Here is a 24,437-nt window from a genome sequence, read left to right as displayed (position 1 = left end):
TAGATATTATCTGAGCTGTTTGACTAATCAGTGTTTATAAATAAGATCTGCTAAAGGCACATAAGTCCTAACACTGTTGCCACAAAGATTTTAACAACCTTAGCAAAGAAGGAGATCAGGTAGCAATGGTTTATCCTGCTGGTTCCTTCTGCTTTCTCTACTCCTAGGGCAGTAGTGTCCAAACTTTTTTCTGAGAGGGCCAGATTTGTTGAAGTGAAGGCCTGTGAGGGCCGACCAAAGTTCAAAGTTGTTGATTTTTTTTAGGATTGAAGTTGTTGAGGGTTTTTTTAGGATTTTACCCCAGGAAATAAACTGCCACAGGGGCCATATTAAATCCTACGGGAACCAGACGGAAGAAAATAGGGCTCTTACACCTCGAATAGTTGTGTAGAAAAGGGAATTTCTATAGGTGCAGATTGTGCAAATTATACCCACTGAAATTAAAGGCACAGGAGCCTAGTCCTCTGTTCCAGGCTAGCTTGGTTGTCTTTTGTGTTTCAGCTCAAGACACTGGTCTACTAGGCTTACAAATAGTTTTATTTCAGGTTTTTCAAAATGAGTAAGATAGAAATGACATGATGCACAAATATCTTAAAAGTAGCAGAAAAACACATTGCAAATTGAACATTCTGACTTGCCCATCATAACAGTTTAAGCATCAATTTATTTTCAGAAAGCTTATAAAGTCTTAGAAATGAGCTCCGGTAATACTGGATTTTCACTTACAGTATTTCCAAAACCTTCAGTTATGTCCAACAGTGTCGCTTAGCCGATAGTAAGGCTCTCATCAACAGAACAGGAGGTAAGCAATTTTGAGTGATTCCCCCTCCCTCTTGCAGCCCCCACCACCTAAATCCACTCCAGAATTTTGAAGGACCCTCCAAGGCAGATGTGGGGTGAGAGCATAGCTGAATATTGCTTCACACTGTTATCACTGGCTATAACTCTGTTTTTTCCTGATAGCATGAGAAAGTATTTTTGAAAAAACCAGCACAAACCTTTGTTAAATTAGACAAGTACCAATGAAAACATGCCACAGTACTAAAGTATTTTCCTATCCCACTGATTTTTTTCTGAATTCAAGCACCCACAAAATGACATTTCACCTAATAACTAAATATGATTTGTTGTTTAACAACTTTATGGGATCGCAAACAAGAGTTTTACTTAAATGCAGCATGTATTTAGGCGTTCTTTTAAATTACTGAAATCATTTGCATTAATGTCTTGCAAAACTATTACTGTTGCTTTTGTCTGAGAAGGGTTAAATTTGATGGTCATCAAACAACAGAGGTCTATTAGTGCTCGTTGGCAATTCTGTAAACCTTCCTTAATTCTGGGGCCTAGGACAGGATCTTTCTTTAGTTGTTTCATTTCAGGTGCTGAAAACCCGATCAAGCTCGTTAGAATCTCATCAGCAAAATCAACTTCTAAATAAGCTGTACCATCAGATATTTTTGCTGATAAACTTGAAAAGCCACCACTGCTTGTTAGATTTCTGGTAAGAGTTACTATAAATGCTCTAATTTTCAGAGTTGTAGTAGCCTTGGGCTTGTTACTTAATAAAACTGATAAATATGTGAAGGGAAGGGCATTTAAATCAACTTTGTGGCACTTATTTTGTATTCTGCAAGTCTGTTCAGGTTGAGGATATTGTTGAAGTTCTACATTAATATCTGTTAGTCTACTGTTAGAATTATTGGAGGGCTTTTCATTGTTTTTCTCTTGTAACATCATGTTTCCAAAACGGCCTTCCATGTTTTTGGTTCTCTGGGCATTATGTTTCATTAAAAAATCTCCTGTGCTTTCTTCATGTATATCACACATTATTGTTTCACCAGATTCCCCTTCTTTGATAAGGTAACTATTTATGCTAGGGCTTCTATCCAGAACCTGTATCTGTTCTTGCATGATCTCTTCTTCTAAAAGTAAATCATCCTCCAATGGAAACTCATAGAAATCTCCTTCCATGTTTCCCAGAACTGGAACACTTTGTTCTTCATTTTCTGCAATGAATGCTGCAGGGTCTTGCTGCAAGCCGCTTTCAGTAGTGGGAAGCAGAGATGTGGCGGAATTTAATCTGGTACTTCTGGTGTTGCATCTACTTTCAAAAGGGGCCTCATTTATCATTAATTCTTCATTTTCCCCAAGACTTGCCAGAAGCTCTTCATCAGAAGGGCCCACTTCATCAACAGGTAGTGAAATGTCACATTCAGCAGCATCTGATTTCTCAGCATTAGGATTTCTGTCTTCTTCTCGAATAAGCCTAGCAAGAACTCTTTCCTCAGAGTTTTCCTCTACAAGGCTATCCACTTCACCCCCCAACAATCTTACATTTTCTGGTTTAAGCAAAAGAACACCTAAGCGATATGCAACTTTCCCCTGTATCATAACCTTTGTCCCTGGAGGAAGATTGCTATGGAGAACAGGAATAGGCTGGTATTCCATGCCTTGAATGTCATGTATGCCATCTGTCAGTTGCAGCATCAGCATTCGAGTAGGCTTTGCTTCCCAGGGCCTCAATGTTCCCTGTGTATTAGCAGTTATTTCCTCGTTTACAGTATTTTTCTTTCTTATCCTTTGCAGTTGGGAATAAGCAGGCTGACTCACATCAACAAGTGAATCAATCTGTATGGAATAAAAGCTGTTCAATTCTCCCTTTGGATTGTTTGAAATGCAGTCAGGCAGAACTGGGTATTCGAGATCTCTGAGATCTGTAAGAAGCCACTGCTCAAAAACTTGCTTGTTAATAGAAGCCTGAGCCAAACTGCCACTGCCATTTTCTTGTTGAATCCAATCAATACATGCTTCTAGCCACGGTGCAGGAACCTTCACATGCCATGTAGATGAAAGCCAAGTTTCCACTCTTGCTGCCAGACCTGATGCAGTCATTTTCTTCTGAGGTGAAAGGAAAACTGTTAATGCCCTGGAATGAAACAAAATAGGTTTGCTGACTTAACCAAGTTTTTACTAAATGTCTGATTAAACAACCTATTGCCTGTGGAAACTCATGCAGCAAAATTTAACCAATCGCAACCTATCTGGTAAGCTAGCCAAGTAATTTGCCTCTTCATTTAGTGAAAGTACCGTATTTTTCGCTCTATAAGACACACCAGACCACAAGATGCACCTAGTTTTTGGAGGAAGAAAACAAGAAAAAAAATATTTTGAATCTCAGAAGCCAGAACAGCAAGAGGGATCGCTGTGCAGCGAAAGGAGCAATCCCTCTTGCTGTTCTAGCTTCTGGGATAGCTGCGCAGCCTGCATTCACTCCATAAAACGCACTCAACATTTCCCCTTACTTTTTAGGAGGGAAAAAGTGAGTCTTATAGAGCAAAAAATACAGTAAGTTGTCCGTAGGTCAGCAACTGAGCAGCTAAAAGTCCCCCCCCCCAACTATCATATGATTACTACATTTACTGGACTAGAAAAAAAACAGAGTTATGGTACCCAAAGACCATCTCTTTCTCACAATTTATTGCCAGGATTTTAGGAAGTGTCTATCAGCCCAACCCTATGCATACTTTCCTCAGAATTTACTCCTTTAGTGCAGAACTATACTTCTCCAACACCCAATGCTGATTCTAGACAACAGAGATAGTTGGTTGGCCACTGTCATAATCCAGCACTGCAGAACAGAGAAGGAATGAAGAAGCAGGGGATAGAAAACGGAGAAGCAAAAGACAGAAAGAGGAGCAGGGTTTATGAAACCATCTGGATATGTATAGTTCTATCCTAAATATATTCTGATGTAACCCCAACTGAATTAAGGGGTTCGGGCCTATCAGCAAGACTGTGTGAAGCATTAAGAGAAATCAATCCACAAAGCATTTACTTTGAGGTAGAGGCAGTCACTTAACTAAAATCAGAGCAAGATGAATGACCAGGTCACGTGTGCACATGTGCACATCTTATGCAAATAACTGAACCATGAACTGAAAATGCGCACAACAAAAATTTCAAAGGAACCAAAGCAATGGAAAATTGGGGTGGGGGCATAAAAACTGTTGAAACGATGGACACATTTTGTTGATTTGAAAACACTTCCTAGCATTGTATTAGAAAGTAGAGGTTTTCTATGTTTTTTTAAACTCTTTTTTTTCCTTCCACAGCAGTCTGGATTGCAGAAATTAAGCACATGAGGTGAAAGTTCCCCTCAGAGAATTAAAGGCTGATGGAGTTGTTTTTTTGCAGGCTGTTGTTCCACAAATCATCTGAAAGGCAAGCTAAGGAAAGGGGGTGGTTGTCGTCCCCCCCCCCCTAGTTCCTTTTTGTTAACAAATTTGCGAGAATGGGCTAAATATTATTACAGGGGAGGTTCTCAAACCTCCGTGGCCTTTGCAGACTGCGATACGGATTCCCCACAGCCAACATTTCCATAAACGGATTAAGACTGCACTACTTCCAACAAGCGAACATTTGATGACAGCGCAACTCTTTTTTGTTTTCTAAGCTCAGCTATTTATTAATTATTAATTATTATTATTATTATTATTATTAAGAAAGCTTAGCCCATGGGGTGGGTCATCCTCTCATTCCTCCCGCTCCCCGGACTCCGCGGGACCCGAGAGAAACGGGAGAAGAGAAACCCAAGGCTGCCCCTTTCCCCCGCCACCCCGCGACGTACGTGAGAAGCGCTCGACTCGCGTCCTGCCGCCACACGCGGGTCCTCGGGAGCCCTCCGCCCCCCTCCCCCGCTTTTGTTTTAAGCGCCAAAGCGAACTTCCCAGGCTCGCGAGAAGTCCGCCCCGCCGCCGCCGCCGGCTACCCGGCGGGAGGACGAGACGGAGTTTGCGCCGGCGCCATTTTGTTTCGCTCCGTCTCTCTCGCTCCCTTTCCCCTCACGCGCGCGCGCGCGACCTCGGATCAGTTCCGTTCTCCTTGAAGCCCTTCGCCCCCTTGTCATTACCGTAACGAGATTCGGACTGATCGTATACATATATATGTATATATATATCTCTTAAATGTAAGTACCAAGCAAGTATGTGAGCAGGGAAAATGGAAACGGCCGGGGGATAAGAGGACTGGGATGACGCCTCAGGCGCCCGGCCGGCCCAGAGCCCCGTTTGCGAGGTTGGCGCCGCGGCAGCCGCCACGGAGGGCGGGCCCCGACGGCGCAGCGTGCCTCGCTTCGAGAAGGGCGGCGCCGTCAGCCAATAGGGGTGCGGCGTCGGGGCCGGCGAGCCAATAAGCGGGCGGCCGTGGCGTGTGTGTGTGTGCGCGCGCGCTACGGGCTGCTTTCGGCTCTTTTCTCTCGCACTCCTTAGCGACGGATACGGCGGAGTTAGTGCGCTGCTCGGTAAGGAGCTGAGGGGGCTTTTTTTCCCCTCAGAGATTTGCCGTTTGCGCCCGTGGCGGTGGCGGGGTGTGTGTTTCAAAATATTTCCGTATGCTGGGTCTCCGCCGCGTCGGGCCTAGGAGGTTTTCGGGGCGCCTGTGCCTGAGGGGCGGGTGAGCCTGTGGGGGAGGGGCGACAGGCGGCCCCGCTAATGGCGGCGAAGGGGGGGGGGAGGCCGTTTCGGCCGTTGCGCTACGTGGCGCCGCCCGCTCAGCGCCACGGCGCCCGCAACCGCCCGGGGAAAGGGAGGCGGCGCGAGGAAACAAAGCTCCCCGGGTTTTGCAGCGGCTGCTGCTGCAGAAATCATGGCGGCCGCGATGGGTGGAGAGGCGGCGGGAGGCGTTTCCTTCCCCTGTCGGGCCTGGCGGAGCCCAGCAGCCCCGGCGCTCCCTGTAGGCTTTTCCCGCTTGAACGAAGCGAGGCGGCGCCGGGCCTCTTTTGTGTGTCTTCCCTGTCGGGCCTTCGCTCGGGGCCGCCGCGTGGCGTTACTCCTTCCGCTCCCGGCTCCTCCTAGCAGCTCGTGGTCGCCATTACAGCCGAAGCTGCTCTTGAGAGCCGCCATTTTTAGTCGCGTTGCTCTCCAGTAAAGGCAGATCAAGCTTATGCAACTAGAGGGAATCTTCCTTCGCTCCCCGCGCGACCTGTTTATTGGGGGTTTGTTAGCTTTATTCTGACGGGTTGTCACGAGGGTTGTTGCGGTTAAATCGGGCCCTCCTGAAGCCTCGAGGTCCCTAACGGAAGTACTTGAGTGTCTTGTGCTGTGGGCCGCCTTGTCCGCAGCGCGACGGGGAGGAGAACGGGGCAATCCTTTTTATTGAAAGCTGTTTATGAGGGGTTTGTGACACCTTCCACCCCCCTGCTCTCCACCTAGAGCCAGTGTTCATAGATCGTGGTCTTGCTGGGCACTGCCTACCTTGTACAATAGCTCCTTCCCTCTTGCTAACACCGTTAAATCGCTTTAATTGAACTCTACGTTATGGTAGATCCCGAAATCCGTTTGTATATTGCGATTGTATGTGTTGGGGTTTATCTTGTTTTCCTCAAATCAAATGACTTGCACCAAACACAAAGATGAAATAGTAAAGCAAGGTGCAGTGGTAGTGAGGGTTTTTTTTTGTTTGTTTCATTTTTTTAAAGCAATAGCCAATTTATGGAAGTAAAGCCACTTCTTCCGAACGATCACAACTATTTTCTGCAGTTTATCACACACAGTTTATCATCAGTTGCAATACCATGGAAATGAATTCAGTTTCTTTCACTTTGGTATAGGAGTCCCTGGCTTATATTGAGCTTTATTCACTGTTGCGTTGCTTTAAGAAGAAATAGCGCCTTTCAAAAAATTGGACAAAGGGCATGTTTTTCATGTGAAAATAAGTTCTGAAGTTTTCTAGGATAGAAGTTGCAACTAGCAAAAAATTTGAAGGTGGCATTAATTAGCTGAGAAAACTAATCAGATCTGAGAAATCATTCAGAGGAATTGCTTTAGTTCCTGAAACTGAGAGAACTTGGCTTCAGTAAGAAAAGTGAACGGGCATTAGTGTTTTTTCCTGTAAAACTAGAGTGAAGTCAAGATTTTGCATGAGATGTAATTCATGACTGGGCTGCAAATAAAGATATTTGATATAGTATGTACTCTTATACAATTCTTCAGAGAGATTAACTTGGGAGAAAAGAGGCATTGTTGGACAGACATTTGATATGTTTCAATTTTTTTCTGTATTCTGGAATACTGAACTGTAAAATAATGAACAAGACCAAAATGGCTGTATGTTGCTTTTCATAGGCTGGCTGATCTTTGATCCCGCCCAGAACGTTTAAGGTTTGCTTGGCGAAGCTATATAATATTGGTAAGTGCTGGAAACCAAATGTCACTTCATTTCTTTAGCAAGCTGCAGAGTTGGCTTCTCTCTTCTAAGCACTTATGGGGTTTTATTTATTTTTATTTGACAGGTTGTATCTGCGAGGCTAAAAATAATGGAGACTGAACAGCAAGAAGAGACCTTCACTAATACAGAAACCAATGGTAAGCTATCTTGTATGTGATCAGAAATTACAGCTCTTATATGTGAAAGTAGTAACTGTATGGAATATCTGTCAAGGGTTCAGAATTTATAAATGCCATGTCCAGGCATGAATAAAAATCTCGTTTACAATCTGCACTGCAGCCACTGTAGACAATGGATGTTGGTTTAATAAAAACCTAAATTAAATGCTGCAACCAGGTCCTATTCATTGGTCATTTTAACATGTGGATCGCTCAGATTTCTGAGGGCATTTGAATCACCTGGGGTTTTTGATTTCCAAATGTTGTATGGACTGAATACATTTCCAGTGTAGATACTTAAAATTATTACATAAATGATGAAAAAAACCTTGGTGTACTTAAAATGGTAACCATAGTGAGTTATTTTACATTCCATAATTGATAATCCCAATATAAGCATTTTGATGGGTTAGATGCTAATTGGTATTATTACTGTTAATGTGACTAAAACTAACTTCACAAACATACAGACTTATAGTTAGGTTTTTTAGAGCTTTCAGTAGAAATGGACAATAAGGTTGCTTTGTTGTCTCTTCTATTGCACTTACTGTCTGGCTGTTCATTAAAGCTAAAAATAGTATTGAACAATATGGATTTGCCAAGCTTACTTTTATTAATGCTGTTAGGATAGTAATTGTTTATACCTAATTAGCCTTGGCTTAAACTTTGAAATCCCCACATTTAAAAGACTCCTTATTACATTTAATAAAATGACTTGTGCCCTACAGCTTGTAGAAGCTAAAAATTTGGATTGTTAATCCTCTCTGTTTTCTAAAATATTAGGCAAACGTCCAGCTGAAGATATTGAAGAGGAACAGGCCTTCAAAAGATCAAGGAACACGGATGAGATGGTGGAACTACGCATTCTGCTTCAGAGCAAAGTATGTTCTGTCACATAATTGCAAAAAAAGTTATTGAGTATGTGGTATTTTGTTGTAATAATTTTACTATCCACACAGTTGAGGATGAATAGTGTTCAGAATAAAGAGAATACCTGATAATCAGTTTAAGCATACCAGGGTTATATCACAGAACTCTTAACAGATTTCTGTTTGGAGAAACAGCAAAATGTTTCTGCCATGTGAGACAATAAACCTGATTTTAAGAAGGACCTGACATTTTTTAAAGAAAAGATTAAGCTGTATGACATACTGATATACCTGCTTTTCTGAATTTTGGGAAACGGCAGCTCATTTGTAGGGTTGAAAGCTGGTTCCTAGTTAAGCATTACAATATTCTGTCATAACTTGTACCGTATTAAAACATATCATTAGTATTTAAATTTGAGCAAATCTGCATTAATTGTTTGAATTTATTTTTTATCAGGAAACCAAAGGCAAGTCTCTTATGTTTGCTATAATAACTTAAAGCTCTGTGTTTAGGTTGGATTTATTTGCCTTACCCACTTTTAAAAATCTATCTGAGAGGTTTACTAAAAGGAGTGTTAGTGTCAGCTTCCATGTCCAATCACAGCCTTATTATCATAATTGTATTTGTGAAAATCAATTTCAATTTTGACTTTTTTTTTATAGAATGCTGGAGCAGTGATTGGCAAAGGTGGCAAAAACATTAAGGCACTTCGTACAGACGTGAGTATTTACAAGTTAAACACTAATAATTTTGCATAGCTATTGTGAAAATTTTATATAGGCGTCTAGTACAAGCCACTTGTATTGATTTTTAAAAAAATCTTAAGTGTCAGGATATTCCATTCATATAATTAAAACACAGAATAATTCATATGGAAAAATTCCTGTCCCTTATTTTACAAAGCATTAAACTAAACTGTATTTCATTGCTTTGGCTTGCCGTACCAGAGAGCTTAAGCTTCCAATTAAAATAATTCAAACCTGGATGGCCATTCTTTATCCAGCTATAGAATTAACTTTGCTTAAACAGTCTATCTCTTCAAGAGAGAAGTGTTCAGACTGGCATGATACTATGTACAGAACCGTTTAGCTGCATTTAATCTGGAATGAATTTTTCATGAACATCACAGTAAATATACCTACCTTTTTATAGTGGGTTGACTCCTGTGAATAGACACTTTCAGTATTAAGTCTCAATAGTTAAACACTATGCTTTGTAAAAAGCAATTTTTTATATTGTGCATAGTCTTCAGTTTTTGAAAGTATGATATTGGTATTTAATGAAATATTTGGCACGATATCATTTCACATTGTGTTTGATATTTTCATTATATTGTAAAACGCCTGCAGAATGTTATAACTGTCAACTTTGGTTACTAGATCTGAGGTATAAGAATGAACTTGGGTAGTAATCACATGTGCATTAACTGACCTTTCTGAAGCTAGTGTACTTAAAAATTCACCTGCCTAAATCTAGATTCCATACATATAATTCATGGATTAGTGGTTTTCCCAATTTTCCCAGGATTTCAGTAATCTGAATCTCTACAGATTTTGTGTCTACCCTCACGAGCCAGCCTGCTACTGCAACTTCTAATGTTAAAAGTAGTTTAGGCCAAGTAACTCATTTTTACGGTCCATAACTGTTAAGCCACAGTCAATGTAGCTATCCGTTATTGTGTTAGTCTTCAGAACAACTTAAGCTTGTTTCATTGAGAGTAATGAGTATAGTTTGTATTAAATTTAAATTTATTGCTTTTCCCCCTCTTCCCTCTCCTTGTTTTTTTGGCCATATATCTCTCCGTTGCCCATGTACTGGATCGACATGCCCCTGCGTTGCCCACCATGACGTTGGCCCATCCGCCCCTGAACGCCCATGTGAAAACCCCGGTTGGCTATGCCCAAAAATGTGCTCGTTGCCAAACGGGTGCCTTACTTGACAACTTCTGATTGAATGCCCATGCCCAATGCCAACATCCACGAACGCCAATGACCAATGCAGTACAATGCCAGTGTTTCAGTCCCAGACAGCAGTGGCCCCGAGCGGTATGTCCCAACAGTTTATGCCTCACTGCCTGATTAGAAAGAGAGAAATGTATATTATTACCTGCCTTTTATATAATTAAATAGTATCCCCGTAGACGGTGTATTGTTTTTTTTAAGTTTTCTGTCTTATTTTCCCCATTAAGTCTTTTTTGTCACTGAACTTTTACGTGAGTTGCCCACCCAACAATCCACTAATTTTATTTCAATGGAAGGAGCACAGCTTCAATTGTTGTATATTTGCTGCATTGTAAATCAGATTGTTTCAAAATAGTCTCTCGCTCTGCTCTGTCTTTGTGGTCCACCTTGCTCCCCCAGCATTGCCTGTTCATAATTTTTTCTGATGAAATGCTAACTCCTGGTTCACTCTCCTTCACTTCTCATTTGTGTTGTCTTTTTTGTCTTGCATTTGTATTCGTTTTCTTGCAGAGCCCATTAGTAACCTAATTTCTAACTGGTCTCATAACCCTATTCCAAATATAATGTTCACCACTTGCATATTCCCATGTTTCCTATGAGAAGGTGTGCCAGTTTAACAATGTAATAGTGAGAGTATCCTAAATTAGTGGTGGCGGGGAACATGAGTATTCACTCCTGCTTTCAGTTCTTCGTTAATTTCTTGTCCACTTAATCTGACTCCTTCCAAGAAACTCATTCTCTTATCTCCAAAACCTTATTTTAAACTTGTATCATTTATATTATTGGGCATAAACAAAGGTGCATGTGCTGTATCTTCAGTAAAAGGTTTACTTAAGTGGGGAATATTAACTCGTAAGTTCAGCTCTGTAAAGTTGACTTATAACACATAAAATTATGAATACACAACTTATTTTACCTTTCCCCCTATCTTATTTGTGACACCTGATGCTTAATGCTATTTGACAGCATACTGAGTATAAGTGCAGATATCGAAACAATTGGAGAAATCTTGAAGAAAATTATCCCTACTTTGGAAGAGGTAAGTGTATTTGGGTGTATACATCTGAATGGCGAGCTTCAAATGCTCTTGCTTTCTGTTGCTAACTTGCCCTCTATTTAAAATACAGGTATATGTCCTAATTGGAGTGTCAGCAAGAGTTGTTTGTGTATAGCACACCAAATAAAATTAAGTTTGAAATTTTAATGTACTGAGACAGGCCATAGGTCCATGTAACTCAGTATTGTTTTGTATTTTGATTTTATTGTGTGAACCGCCTTGTCATCTCTGGGTATAGGGTAGTATATATATTCAGTTAATAATAATAAATCATCATCATCACCTTGTCTACACTGATAGCAGCTCTCCAAAGTTTAAGAGAGGACTTTGTCAGCCCTGTCTGAAGATGCCAAGGCTTGAACCTGGGAGCTTTTTATATACAAATTCTATCACTGAGCTGTGGCCCCTTATTTTCTTGGGGTGCATTATCAATAGCAAGGTCACTGTGTGTGGTCATAGACCTTGATAGTAGGGGGTGATTTTATTTTTCCTATATGCTGAATATTCCTTGACTTAAATAAAACCCACTAAGAATGGTAATCTCTGGCTGGGAAAGTATTTTAGGCTGGTCTACTTACATAAGAAGGGACGCGGGTGGCGCTGTGGGAAAAAGCCTCAGTGCCTAGGGCTTGCCGATCGAAAGGTCGGTGGTTTGAATCCCCGCGGCGGGGTGTGCTCCCGTTGCTCGGTCCCAGCGCCTGCCAACCTAGCAGTTCGAAAGCACCCCCGGGTGCAAGTGGATAAATAGGGACCGCTTACTGGCGGGAAGGTAAACGGCGTTTCCGTGTGCTGTGCTGGCTCGCCAGATGCAGCTTTGTCACGCTGGCCACGTGACCCGGAAGTGTCTCCGGACAGCGCTGGCCCTCGGCCTCTTGAGTGAGATGGGCGCACAACCCTAGAGTCTGTCAAGACTGGCCCGTACGGGCAGGGGTACCTTTTTTTACCTTTACTTACATAAGCACTCCTTCCAGTGAGATTTTCTACTTGGAACATTAGGAACCCCCCCCCCCCCAACTACAATATCACAGCTGTGTTTGAAACACCTTTTAGATTTTTAAAAGCAGCTGCCTGGATTGCATAAACTTGTGTAAAATCAGGCCCCAGATAATGGTACTACTTTAACATTTAAATCGTAATATATAAACTGTTTGGAGAATGATGTCTGGATTTAGTGGGTGATAGGTACTGGAAGTTGGAAATCAGAAAAAGTAACAGTATGGTACTGTACTGGGTTGTAAATGGGTACTTATTCAAGCAAACATCTTACTGACTGTTTTTCTTATTCTTCACCCCGAATATGTCTATAGTATCAACATTACAAGGGAAGTGACTTCGACTGTGAGTTAAGGCTGTTGATTCACCAGAGTTTGGCTGGAGGAATTATTGGTGTCAAGGGTGCTAAAATCAAAGAACTCAGAGAGGTAACATAATTTTTGTCTTTTGATATAAGCATAGTTACCTTAAAAATAATCACATTCTTGAAGATGATGTTCAGTTCATAGTTGTTACTAGTCATTGGGTGGCAAGAATGCCTCAACCTTACTAGAATTTATTCATCTTGTGCTGCTAAAGAATTAGAAACCCAAATAATGTGATTAATTTACAAACAGAGTTTCCTTTCTGTAAAAGAAAGTGTAGAGAAAGAGATCAATTTTATTCTGGTTTTAACTTTGGTTACTAAAATTGGTGACAGTTTCTAATACTTCTGTAGTATCTGAAGCTGTTTCTCATGGTACAGCTGAAATGGCTAGCGCAAAAGGTTTGTGGGTGCCTGATCCCCTGATGGAACTTGTACTCCAGAGATTCTAGAGAAACAGTTTCTTAGCAGTTAGTGCAAAGGTGGTGGTTTCCACATAATTTGTACACCGTAGTTGGAGGTTCACCAAAATCTGAGCCTGTGTAGTAGCGTCACTAAGTGTAAAAATGGAATACGAAATCTATAGAGTGAAAACATAGCCAGTGTGGTGTAGTGGTTAAGAGCGGTAGACTCCTAATCTGGGGAACCGGGTTCGCGTCTCCGCTCCTCCACATGCAGCTGCTGGGTGACCTTGGGCCAGTCACACTTCTTTGAAGTCTCTCAGCCCCACTCACCCCCATAGAGTGTTTGTTGTGGGGAAGGAAGGGAAAGGAGAATGTTAGCCGCTTTGAGACTCCTTAAAGGGAGTGAAAGGCGGGATATCAAATCCAAACTCTTCTTCTTCTCTTCTAATAATTGTCAAGCACTTCACAGTGGTCTTTGTTAAACACATTTCACTCCTGGTATAAAGAACCAACTTGGGCTGCTGACAAAATAGCTCCTTAGAGATTCACTCAGTTTCTGGAGTGCAGGCCTCACTATAAATTAGGGTTCCGAGGCTAAAAAGTCTGTCTTTGATTTGAGCACTCATGGGGGAATACTGGGACAAATCCAACTACAGTGGTACCTAGGCTTCAGGTTACAGATGCTTCTGGCTACAGACTCTGCTAACCCAGAAATAGTGCCCCGGGTTAAGAATTTTGCTTCAGGATGAGAACAGAAATCATGTGGCGGCGGGAGGCCCCATTAGCTAAAGTGGCCCCTCAGGTTAAGAACAGTTTCAGGTTAAGAACGGACCTCCAGAACGAATTAAGTTCTTAACTCAAGCTACCACCGTAAACATGACTTGTATACAACTTGCGAATGTGTTTAAAGTTGATGATAAAAGCAAGTAGAACTGCCACAAGTGTGTCTGCACAGTTTTGCTTAGCAGACCTTTTTATGACTGTTGAAGTGCTTTTGCAGCCTGGTGATCTTTCACTGGAAAATTTTGAACCTTTAGACTCATTGTGAAGACTTTCTTTTATTCATTTTATTAAGAAAGGACATTGTTTCATCTACTCTTAGAGGCAATAGTAAGACCAGTGTTGCAGAAGCTCGCTTGATCCCCAATTATTTAAATACTTAAAGTCAAACCATTTGCTAGCTGTGGTAGCTGAGCACTCAGTTATTTAGACATTTAAAGACCAGGGTTTGGTGCTGGGACTTCTTTGGCTTCATCTTCTTTCTGCATCTTTGTAGGGGAGAAATTGAATGTGGCCCTGTTGAGTGTCTTGCACGCTTTGAGGTTATTGAGAATATTAAGAATAGCACCACACTTTATTGCAACCCTGAGTTAGAGGTTTTGTTTTCAATGGTTCCTTCTATTTTGTTGGGACATTAATGTACTTCTCGTCGTTGGCTCTTGTGGACTTCTGCCGGGGTTTGTTCTAACTAAAACTGCTGGAAAAGTTCATCTTGGATTTTGGAGCGGATTCATGATGGTCCAGCTCAATTTATTCTGTGGCAATATTCCATGAATCACTTAGCATCATGTAGCATTACTTAGTAAATAGTAATACAGTCATACCTTGGTTCATGAATGCCTTGTTGCTTGAACATTTTGGTTCCCAAACACTGCAAACCTGGAAGTGAGTGTTCCAGTTTGCAAACCTTTTTTGGAAGCCAAACGTCCGACATAGCTTCTCAATTGAGCGCAGGAAGCGCCTACAGCCGATTGGAAGCTGCACCTTGGTTTTTGAACATTTTCGGAAGTTGAAAGGACTTCCTGAACAGATTCCATTCAAGAACCAAGGCACGACTATACTTAACATGATGTCAGTAAAAAGTCCAATTTAGAAGAACAGGATTTGTTGGTAGCCGCAGAAGTAGTTCAGGAAAACTGCTTTGTGATGTGGTCATGTTACACTTAAAAGAGCAGATACGGAGTGTTCCTATGTCCAGACCTCCTATATCAGGTGGAGTTGGTAGCCAGGAGTGTTTGTCTACTGACTTTGGCTAATGTACCAATGGTTTAAATGCCTGCTAAAGAAGGATTGTGCAGGCCCTAATACCTTCTTGACTGGACCACAGTAATGTGCGGGCTTTGGAGCTGCAGCAACTTGACAGCTTGGAAACTTGACTTGGTTGGTTAGATATGTCAGCTGACCGAAGCTTATAATAATTTGCTGGCGATCTTTTGGCAATATTTTTTTCCCCAGACCAAATTTAAGCCCAGATATCAAGCTGTAATGCAGTTAATATATCATAAATGGTTAAATTTAAGGAATAACCTTTGGAGGGAGTATGTGACATGTGTAGCCCCTCATTTGGGTTTGATGTAAGTTGTGGAAGATGTAAGCTGTGAAATGTAAGTTGTGGAAGGTGTAAGATGTGAAAAAGCATCAGTTCTGCTTTTAAATGCATTTTACAAATTTCTATTTTGAATTACGGAGGAAGGAAGGAAACTCAATAGGGGTGGGACCATAAATCAGTCCTGTATTGTTGAATTTTAAAGATATCAAACAGTGAAAAGGAGGTGAACCATAACTAGTGTAATTATATGATTTGTATGTACAAGCCATGAGAGTGCATTTTGAGAATGGAGTTGTCTTAGCTTCCAGTTTGTTTTGTTTGTGCCGCTACTTGTTCAGCATACAAATCTCAAAAACAAGCTATGTTAAATAGTTTCCAGCTTTCTTATTGGTTAGACTGGATTCCAAATAATTTTTTACTTACAATTTTCTTGGCAGAACACTCAGACCACCATTAAGCTTTTCCAAGAATGCTGTCCTCATTCTTCTGACAGAGTGGTGCTAATTGGTGGAAAGCCTGATAGAGTTGTGGAATGCATCAAAATAATACTGGATCTTATATCAGAGGTAATTTAATCTTTACAATAATTTGTTTTCATACCCCCCACGCCTTTTTTGTGCAAAGATAGTTGCATTTTTTGCTTGAAATAAGTTATACATTTAACTTCAATAATTGGTAGTCTTTTAATATATGTGTTAAATTATAATTGTGGGAAATGTTCAGAAGACTAAAGTTGTTTTCCGTTTTTTATTAGTCACCAATCAAAGGACGTGCACAGCCTTATGATCCAAACTTTTATGATGAAACGTACGACTATGGTGGATTTACAATGATGTTTGATGACAGAAGGGGGCGTCCTGTTGGATTTCCAATGCGTGGCAGAGGAGGCTTTGATCGAATGCCTCCAGGTCGTGGTCGTCCAATGCCTCCACGAAGAGATTATGATGACATGAGCCCTCGCAGAGGACCTCCTCCCCCTCCTCCAGGCCGTGGTGGTAGAGGTGGCAGCAGAGCTCGCAATCTTCCTCTTCCTCCCCCTCCTCCTCCCAGAGGCGGGTACGTCAACATTGTAATGATTCCGAGTGCTTTTATAGAGCAGTATTGAGCTAACAGCTGCTTAGAGTAAGGTTTGTGCTTGGGGGAGAACATAGTAGTTAATAAATGGAACTGGATTTTATGTTTGTTTTAAGTGGGATGGATAGATTTATAAAACATGAATTTGTGACATATTAGTCTAAAAGTAAAAAAACCCGGATTGCTTTATCTTCACCAAATCAATTTGCTTATTTATGTATTTGACAATGTCTTTATGTGAGACTTTAACTTGTAAACACTCTAAATTATATCATTTGCTTTCTTAAGGGATCTTATGTCTTACGACCGAAGGGGCAGACCTGGTGATCGCTACGATGGAATGGTAAGTTATGTTCAATAGGAAAACTCCAAATACAGTTTTTCGGTAATTGGGTATCTTGAAAGCATTGTTTTATGTATGACTTAGGATATCAATGACCTTTTACAATTTTACCTTTCACAATTAACTTTCAGTTTTCTTTAAGAAAGTGTTCATGAATCATGAGTATTTGGAGACTTTAATAGTATTGTAGTCCAAGTTTTTCTCTTCACTGGCACTTGTGTACTTAGAACAGAGCTTTTGAAACTGTGTCACGACAGGTTAATGTGTTGGCTGCAGTCTGTAGGCTTTCCTGGGGCTGGAAAGGGGTTAGTTTAACCTCCAGTTTGCTAATAAAACTGAATTACTGTGTTACAAAATGATGCATGTCTAAAAAGTGTGTGGCCAGCATGAGAAGTTTGGAAAGCTCTGACTTACAGGATCTTAATCTTCAGGGTTAGGAACATGATTCTAATTGTGGGTCATTTTTTCAAAATGAGTAACGATTCTGATGAGGAAGAAATGTACTTTGACCAAGTTATTTAGGTCAGATTCATGTAGGGCTGTAGTTCCATAGTATTTTATTTTTGCAGTATGAAAGGAATATAAAGTTATATTTTACTGCTACCAGTTACCTGGGGAAAAGACCCATTGACTTCAGTAGGACTATATCTAGGTGGGCAGGTGTAGAATTGCACTGCAAGGCTCTTAGCGTATACAAGATTTCAGCCTAATTTACTGTGTACAGAATGCTTGCTTTCCTGCATGCCTAAATCAGAATTTACACTTCCTTAGGAATTACCAGAGGGGAAATGAACTCAGTAACTGCCCATAACACAAGTTCATTGAGTGACTCAGAAGCAAATGTATTACAGTATAAATTTTAATATATGTAGTAATATAGTACAAATTAAATCAAAACCCAAACTGTATTTTAACTTAAAACATGTAATAACTGTTTGATACATTGAACCAAGTCAGGCTTATTTATTTTATGCTACTTTATTTGGGGCATTGTGAGAGAATTTATGTAGGTAATTGAAAAAATACATGAGGGTTCAGCTCCTGGTGTCCATATGCAAAGGCAAAATCACGTAAACCCAGGAAACCCCCAGAACTACTCCCTCACCCACCCTGCACAATCATCCAAACTTGTACAGAGCAGCCCTGGCCTCTGCCTTGCTTACTGAGCTCTGGGAAGGCTGTGCAAGGCCCTGGCGGCATCCCATAACCCTTGAACATCCTTCCCAGAGGCTGGTAAGCAGTGAGTTTTCCCTGCCCTTCTTTGATTTCTTTTTTGACTGTCTGCCCAAGGTCACAATTGTGTAAGTAAATTATGCATAAGTAGTGGCCACTGCACACTTCTCACACAGTGGGATTTTCCCTGCACCCCCCACCAAATCTCTAGGGATTCTCAACCTTTGTAACAGAATGGGGTGGTCTGCATGGGGAAGGTATGGAAAAAGGAGCATTCTCTGCATCTGATTGAAGTCAGTTCTGCTTGCATATGGACTTCACTCACGTTGCTTAAGAGCTGCACTTGGCTGCAGAATAATATAAGTAGTGCATATGGAAATTGCCTTAAATTGTCACCTATCCAGCTTGTTTTGCATATATTCTAACATGCAAACTAGTTTATGCAGTCTGTATCACATAAACTTACAGGCACATAAGCTTTATGATTTATGAGTCTATAAAGTCCCAAATAACTTGTTTCAAATCTATTTTTTCTTTCTTCTCTTTGGCAAGATGATGCAATGTCACGTCAATGCTTGCGATGACATAGAAACGCCAGAAATGGTGAGTACACTAATTAAAAAGCCTGCTTTGATTGGTGTTCTTGATGGTAGGAGAGAGGCAATAAGGAACTGGTTTTGCGCATAAACTGCCATTGCTAAAAGCTTCCATTTGGTGGTTTCCTGGATTTTAAGCAAGTAATACTTTTAGCAACAACTTTCTCCTACATCTTCTCCTAGAAGCCTGTAGTTGAAATGGATATGTTTAGATTAAACTCAAATACTTGTAGAGGCAAAGGAAACAGTTGCCTTAAGTATGGATGATGCAAAATTTCCCACCTACTGCTTAATTTGTACTGTGGAATTCCTTCTCATATACTCTTTCAATCCCAGAAATGTATAGTTAAGTAATATGGGATGAATGAAACATTAAAATACCTGAAGCAGTGATTTGAGTTCCTTATCTTAATGTCTCCTGAAATGTGTGTGCCTCTAAGTTGGCAACTGAAGACCTGAAAGATTCAAAAATGTTTTTCTCTTAATATGTTGTGTGTTTGATAGGCCTTAACTGAAAATGTTCAAAAACTTTTATAAACCTGTGTGCGCACACCAACATGAAGAATGTATGCATACCCATGTGTATGCTTAAGCTGAGTGGGGACAGAGGGAGAGCTTGCCAGTGCACCAGGAAGGCATTACATCACATGTTAAATTAGAGGAGCTGAATTTGTAACATACCGTATTTTTTGCTCTATAAGACTCACTTTTTTCCTCCTAAAAAGTAAGGGGAAATGTGTGTGCATTTTATGGAGCAAAAAAATATGGTACCTATGACTAGAACTGAGAATGTTTTGAGTGTTGATGGGAATGTAATTAACATTACTGCCTGCCTTTTTTGTACAAGGTTGTCAGAATGTTAAATAGGGTTCAGGGGTAATAGACTATTATTGAGGGCTATATAGTTTAGTCATTATCTGGTATTGGAACATAAACATTTCCACTAGAATTGTTATCGCTGACTTTGCATGAATCATGCTGCATAAAATACGCCTGGTCAGTTACTGATTTGGTGTTCTGCATTGGAAAGTACAGTGGTACCTCGGGTTACAAACACTTCCAGTTGCAGACTCCGCTAACCTCAGGTTAAGAACTTAAACTCAGGATGAGAACAGAAATCACGCAGCAGCGGGAGGCCTCATGAGCTAAAGTGGTACCTCAGGTTAAGAACCGTTTCAGGTTAAGAACAGACCTCTGGAACAAATTAAGTTCGTAACCAAAGGTACCACTGTATTTTGAGATTGTTGAGATACCTAGAATCATTGGGGAAGGAGTTCCACAATGCTGGTGCTTTGGTGGTGAAAGGCCCTTGTTCTCTTTTGAAATCCAGAAATGCACAGATTTTACCTATGGTTTTATGGCAGAGGTCCCGTTATATATAGGTGGAGCTATATAGATATATATATAAAGGTAAAGGGACCCCTGACCATTTGGTCCAGTCGTGACCGACTCTGGGGTTGCGGCACTCATCTTGCTTTATTGGCCGAAGGAGCCGGCGTACAGCTTCCGGGTCATGTGGCCATCATGACTAAGCCACTTCTGGTGAACCAGAGCAGCACACGGAAACGCCTTTTACCTTCCCGCCAGAGTGGTACCCATTTATCTACTTGCACTTTTGCGTGCTTTCGAACTGCTAGGTTGGCAGGAGATAGATAGATATAGATACAGATAAAGATATCAGCTGTGTAGAATACTTTTGTTAGCTTCCATGTTACATGAAACAAAAGCTGCTAAGACTTTTTCTTTTTGTTTCCTTTTTGCTAGTTCGAGGGTGGATCAGGATATGGTAAGCTTTAATGCATGTGTACTATATACAATTTACTGTTCAGTCATTAAAAGAGCAAGATGCATACGTTTTAAATCAGACTATTCTTATGCAGGGGGTCGTGGCTCTTACGGTGATCTTGGTGGACCCATAATTACAACACAAGTAACAATACCCAAAGATGTAAGTATATTTCCTGTAGTTAAAATATTTTCAAATAAACCTTGCGACATACGGTTTTTAAATCTTTGTTAGATTTAGTATGTTAGACTTACTGTTATCTTCAGTGTTATATGTTAAGCTTGTGTTCTGCTTTGAAGGAAATGGGTTAAAAATTTCCTCCTCAACTTGTTATTGAACATACTATCCAGGAGTGCTGCCTAATAAATTGTCGTATTGTGTAATGGTATATTTTTGTACTCTGGTAATAGCTTTGTATGTTGTAATATTGCAATTACTAGCTGTTGGTAAAAAAACCCCTCACTTTTTTTCTAGCTGGCTGGTTCCATTATTGGAAAAGGAGGCCAGAGGATCAAACAGATACGCCATGAATCAGGAGCTTCAATCAAAATTGATGAACCCTTAGAGGGCTCAGAAGATCGGATAATAACTATCACAGGCACACAGGACCAGATTCAAAATGCACAGTATTTACTGCAAAACAGGCAAGTTGCATAGAACTGCAGCTGTAAACTAAATGTGTAAATCATTACTGAACTTTGTCTCTTGTATGGTATGCCTTTTTAAAGAAAGCTATTTTTAAAACAAAACACCTTTATGCTGGTAGTGTATACTAACTTCTGCACTTCGTAGTATGCCTTTCTCTTCTGTTTTCCATTCTTACTCTATGAAGACACCCTCAAAACTAATCTTGCTGGAAGTGACCTTAACCAAGCAGTCCTCATTTCTCTGGTGAAAACTGCTGCAAAAAACCTACTTGTAATCTATTACATAGAGCCTGTAGAAAATATAGAAGATTTCAGTGGATGTTGGTCTAGTTCTGTGTGGAAGACTAGTGATTTTGTTGTTTTTAGATAACCAAATCGACAACAAATCGCAGTCTGCCATATGGCACAGACCATGCCTCTACAGGACAAGTTGAAAACTATTGGTGCTGTTAATGCAGCATTTCACACCTCACTGGCATTGCTTCCTTTTCTGCCATGTATAACAGCTCTAGGTTGTACTTGCTTTATTTCCTCTAACATCAGCTGTCTAGCGAGCATTTTGCAATGTGTAACTTGTCTTTTTGAAAGTAGATAGCTACTAATTACAAACTGTAAAATTTTAACCAGTATGTATTGTCTAATATTTATAATTGTGTAAAATGTATTTGCAAATATTGATTCAAATTGTTTGTTCAACCATTCTAATACATGCCTTTTTTTTTCTTTTTCCTTATAGTGTGAAGCAGTATGCAGATGTTGAAGGATTCTAATGCAAGATATTTTTTCTTTTTTATAGTGTGAAGCAGTATTCTGGAAAGTTTTTCTAAGACTAGTGAAGAACTGAAGGAGTCCTGCATCTTTTTTTTTTCTTAAATCTGCTTCTGTTTAAAAAGCCAACATTCCTCTGCTTCATAGGTGTTCTGCATTTGAGGTGTAGTGAATTTTTTTTGCTGTCACCAGATGTAATGTTTTTAGTTCTCTACATATAGGTGGGTGGGAGTGGGGTGGCTTGCAAAACTAACATTGGTATTTTGAAACAGCAGCAGAGAAGGTGGATTTTATTTTTGTTCTATGTTGGTTGTAAACTGTAATGTTTTTTCTGTCACTTGTGAACCATCTGCTTTATACCTTTTTTTGTTTTGAAGAGGGAGAAGAGTATACTGGTAGTTCACTTACCTATCCCTGGCATCCATTCAAAGCAGTGTGCAGAATGTAATGCTCTTTTGTAAGATGTTTTATGATTTTAAAAATAAATTTAGTGAACCAATTCTTGCAGTCATTTTTTTAATGCATACTTCTGTAGCTAAAATACACTTTCCACACCATTAATTGAGCTTGGCTTTTTCCCTATACCAGAGAAGCAGAACACCCAATTTCATTGTTTTGGCAAATTGGGAGTATTGATAATGCACTGACTCCAAAGTTTGATGTGTGAAGAAACTGAAAAATATTGAAACAGTTTTACGTTCTTGTTACTCCAAATGTATGCCCCTAATTATTGTACTGCAACTTGTTGGTTTGAATAAAATTTCACAAAACTTGGTTTGTCATGGAATAGCAATTAACTGTAGAGGCTGTTGGAATTTTAGTCATTTCTAGCATTGGCAATCTTGCCCATATCCAACTGTAACTTGTTTAAAATGTTTCTATTGTATAAAAACTGAATGACAAAACAATTGTATCTCACTGTTTGAGTTGCATAGAAAATGTGTGTGGAATCAAAAGAACCTGGATATTTTCATGTAAAAATCTCAGCATTTGTATTAATAGTTTACAAGTTTATTTGTCTCGAATAAACATTGTAATAACATCCAGCTGCATGTAACTTCGAGGTTTCAATATTTACTCTAGGTCTAATTCTCTACAGACTTAAAATATTTTCCTCTTTGTGTTTCACAATAAATTAAAAGATAAATTGAAATCTACCATGCCCTTCTTTCTTAGCTCTGAATGCTACACTGAGAAGCTATAAAAGAACATTTGCCAAAGATTCCTTTCATTTGAGATACCTTTAGTATTTAAGGAAGAACATCTTCATGAGGGCTTTTTGCAAAACCTGGTCATGTAAGTGCTACTTATGTCAAAGTTAAAAAATGGCATATGACGTTGCAAATGGAGAGGAAGCTATGCTGCAGTGGAGTGCTTTAGAGCAAAAAGAACGATGTAGATCTGGATTGTCTGGCAGATCTCTGAATATGAAGTGGATTGGCAGTGATACTTGATACCCCATTGGTGAAATGAAGACTTGGATTAATCGAAAGTGGATTTTCCAGGAGTACAGAAGAGCTCCATTCAGTTTTGGTACTCAAACGGATATTTTTGGACTATTACGTTTTATGCCATTTGCACTAAGCTCTGATTAATGGAACTTTAGGTTTTCACAGAAAATGAAACATCCTTGCATTAGAGTGTATTTTTAATACCTCTGGTGAAATTCACCTAAAACAAAAGACTGCCTTTAGCGCTGGGTGTTTGCATTTCATGGAGGGGGGAGGTGGGTCACATCCTGCATTATGCATCGGGATTTGAGGCTGTTGTGTCCTATTTCTGAACATTGAGTAAATGGGTCTTTAATCAGAAGATTTAGGCCCCAGTGTACAGTGGTACCTCGGTTCATGAACTTAATCTGTTCTGGAAGTCCATTCTTAAACCGAAACCGTTCTTAAACCGAGGTGTGCTTTCCGTAATGAGGCCTACCACCACTGGTGCCCTTCCACTGTTTGGATTCTGCTCTTGGACAGAGAGAAAGTTCGCAAACCGGGACACTACTGGTTTTGCAGAGTTCGTTAACCGAATCGTTCGTAAACAGGACTGTTCTTAAACCAAGATACCACTGTATTTGCTGTAGCCTTTGGCTATGTTGCCTTTTAAGTGTGATTAAGAGAAAGATGATTTTTAACCAGGGGTGGTACTTTTTGTCAAGATGCTTATTTTGTCCTAGGATGTTTTCTTGATAACAGAGTTATGTCCCAACAGGTATGGAAGGGATGCTGCAAGCAAATATTTTGCCTCTTCTAAACTTCCTTTAGGGGAAGGGTGGGCAGAAGGCAGATGGGGTATTTTTGCAGTACTGGAATGGGTTGGTAGCCTTTTCCCCTCCTAAATTGTGAAAGGGAGAAAAACATGTAAATGCGAGATCTAATTCAACTACTGAAACCTGTTGAAAACAGTACCTCCCCACTCTCCTATGTTCCTCTTCCTGAGTTTCAGCTGGTGACCTGGGTTCTAGTGAAAACCACGCTAGATCCTATGAGACTGAAGTCTGCTGACTCTTGCTCTAAGGAAATGCATTGTAAAGGAAATGAAAATATAGGAATTTTGCAACCATTATAATAAAGGACTCGGTTTGATGGCAAGGTTAACATTTCATTAAATGCAACTACAGTACTTATAAAAATATAGTCATTCGATCATTTGTCAGGTTAGGACTACTTTCTACTAAGAATTGAGTTCTTGCC

At 40.2% G+C, this 24,437-nt stretch overlaps 2 protein-coding genes and 1 long non-coding RNA gene across 12 annotated transcripts; 1 reads left to right on the top strand and 2 right to left on the bottom strand.

Annotated features, from left to right (window-relative positions):
- Positions 1–519: 519 nt before the first annotated feature.
- Positions 520–5,090, bottom strand: RMI1 (RecQ mediated genome instability 1). Of its 2 annotated transcripts, none has more exons than XM_083403453.1 (2): positions 4,975–5,090; positions 520–2,926 (listed from the first exon to the last, which is right to left on the bottom strand). In XM_083403453.1, the coding sequence occupies exon 2, from the start codon at positions 2,890–2,892 to the stop codon at positions 1,168–1,170; it is 1,725 nt and encodes a 574-aa protein (XP_083259579.1). In that variant the 5' UTR covers positions 2,893–2,926; positions 4,975–5,090; the 3' UTR covers positions 520–1,167. The 2 variants fall into 2 exon arrangements, with proteins under 2 accessions (XP_083259579.1, XP_083259578.1); XM_083403452.1 differs by lacking the exon at positions 4,975–5,090 and adding an exon at positions 4,628–4,748.
- Positions 4,824–22,793, top strand: HNRNPK (heterogeneous nuclear ribonucleoprotein K). 9 transcript variants are annotated; one of them, XM_083403485.1, is made up of 16 exons: positions 4,824–4,966; positions 7,122–7,185; positions 7,289–7,361; positions 8,166–8,263; positions 8,915–8,971; positions 10,254–10,297; positions 11,180–11,252; positions 12,578–12,691; positions 15,798–15,926; positions 16,115–16,416; positions 16,723–16,777; positions 18,503–18,553; positions 20,311–20,332; positions 20,412–20,494; positions 20,807–20,976; positions 21,776–22,793. In XM_083403485.1, exons 3-16 carry the CDS (start codon positions 7,313–7,315, stop codon positions 21,804–21,806), a joined length of 1,278 nt encoding a protein of 425 aa, XP_083259611.1. In that variant the 5' UTR covers positions 4,824–4,966; positions 7,122–7,185; positions 7,289–7,312; the 3' UTR covers positions 21,807–22,793. The 9 variants fall into 9 exon arrangements, with proteins under 9 accessions (XP_083259611.1, XP_083259606.1, XP_083259610.1 ...); XM_083403480.1 differs by having other exon boundaries at positions 21,716–22,246; XM_083403484.1 differs by lacking the exon at positions 4,824–4,966 and adding an exon at positions 5,157–5,299.
- LOC310659777 lies at positions 19,020–20,303 on the bottom strand. Its single transcript, XR_014502993.1, has 2 exons — positions 19,331–20,303; positions 19,020–19,238 (listed from the first exon to the last, which is right to left on the bottom strand). It is a non-coding gene; the product is annotated as an uncharacterized lncRNA (long non-coding RNA).
- Positions 22,794–24,437: the final 1,644 nt, after the last annotated feature.

The sequence above is a fragment of the Podarcis tiliguerta genome (assembly GCF_965153285.1).
Source record: "Podarcis tiliguerta genome assembly, chromosome: 11".
Taxonomy (NCBI): domain Eukaryota; kingdom Metazoa; phylum Chordata; class Lepidosauria; order Squamata; family Lacertidae; genus Podarcis; species Podarcis tiliguerta.
The sequence above is the reverse complement of the archived record's forward strand: the minus strand, read 5'-3'. Positions and strand labels throughout refer to the sequence as shown.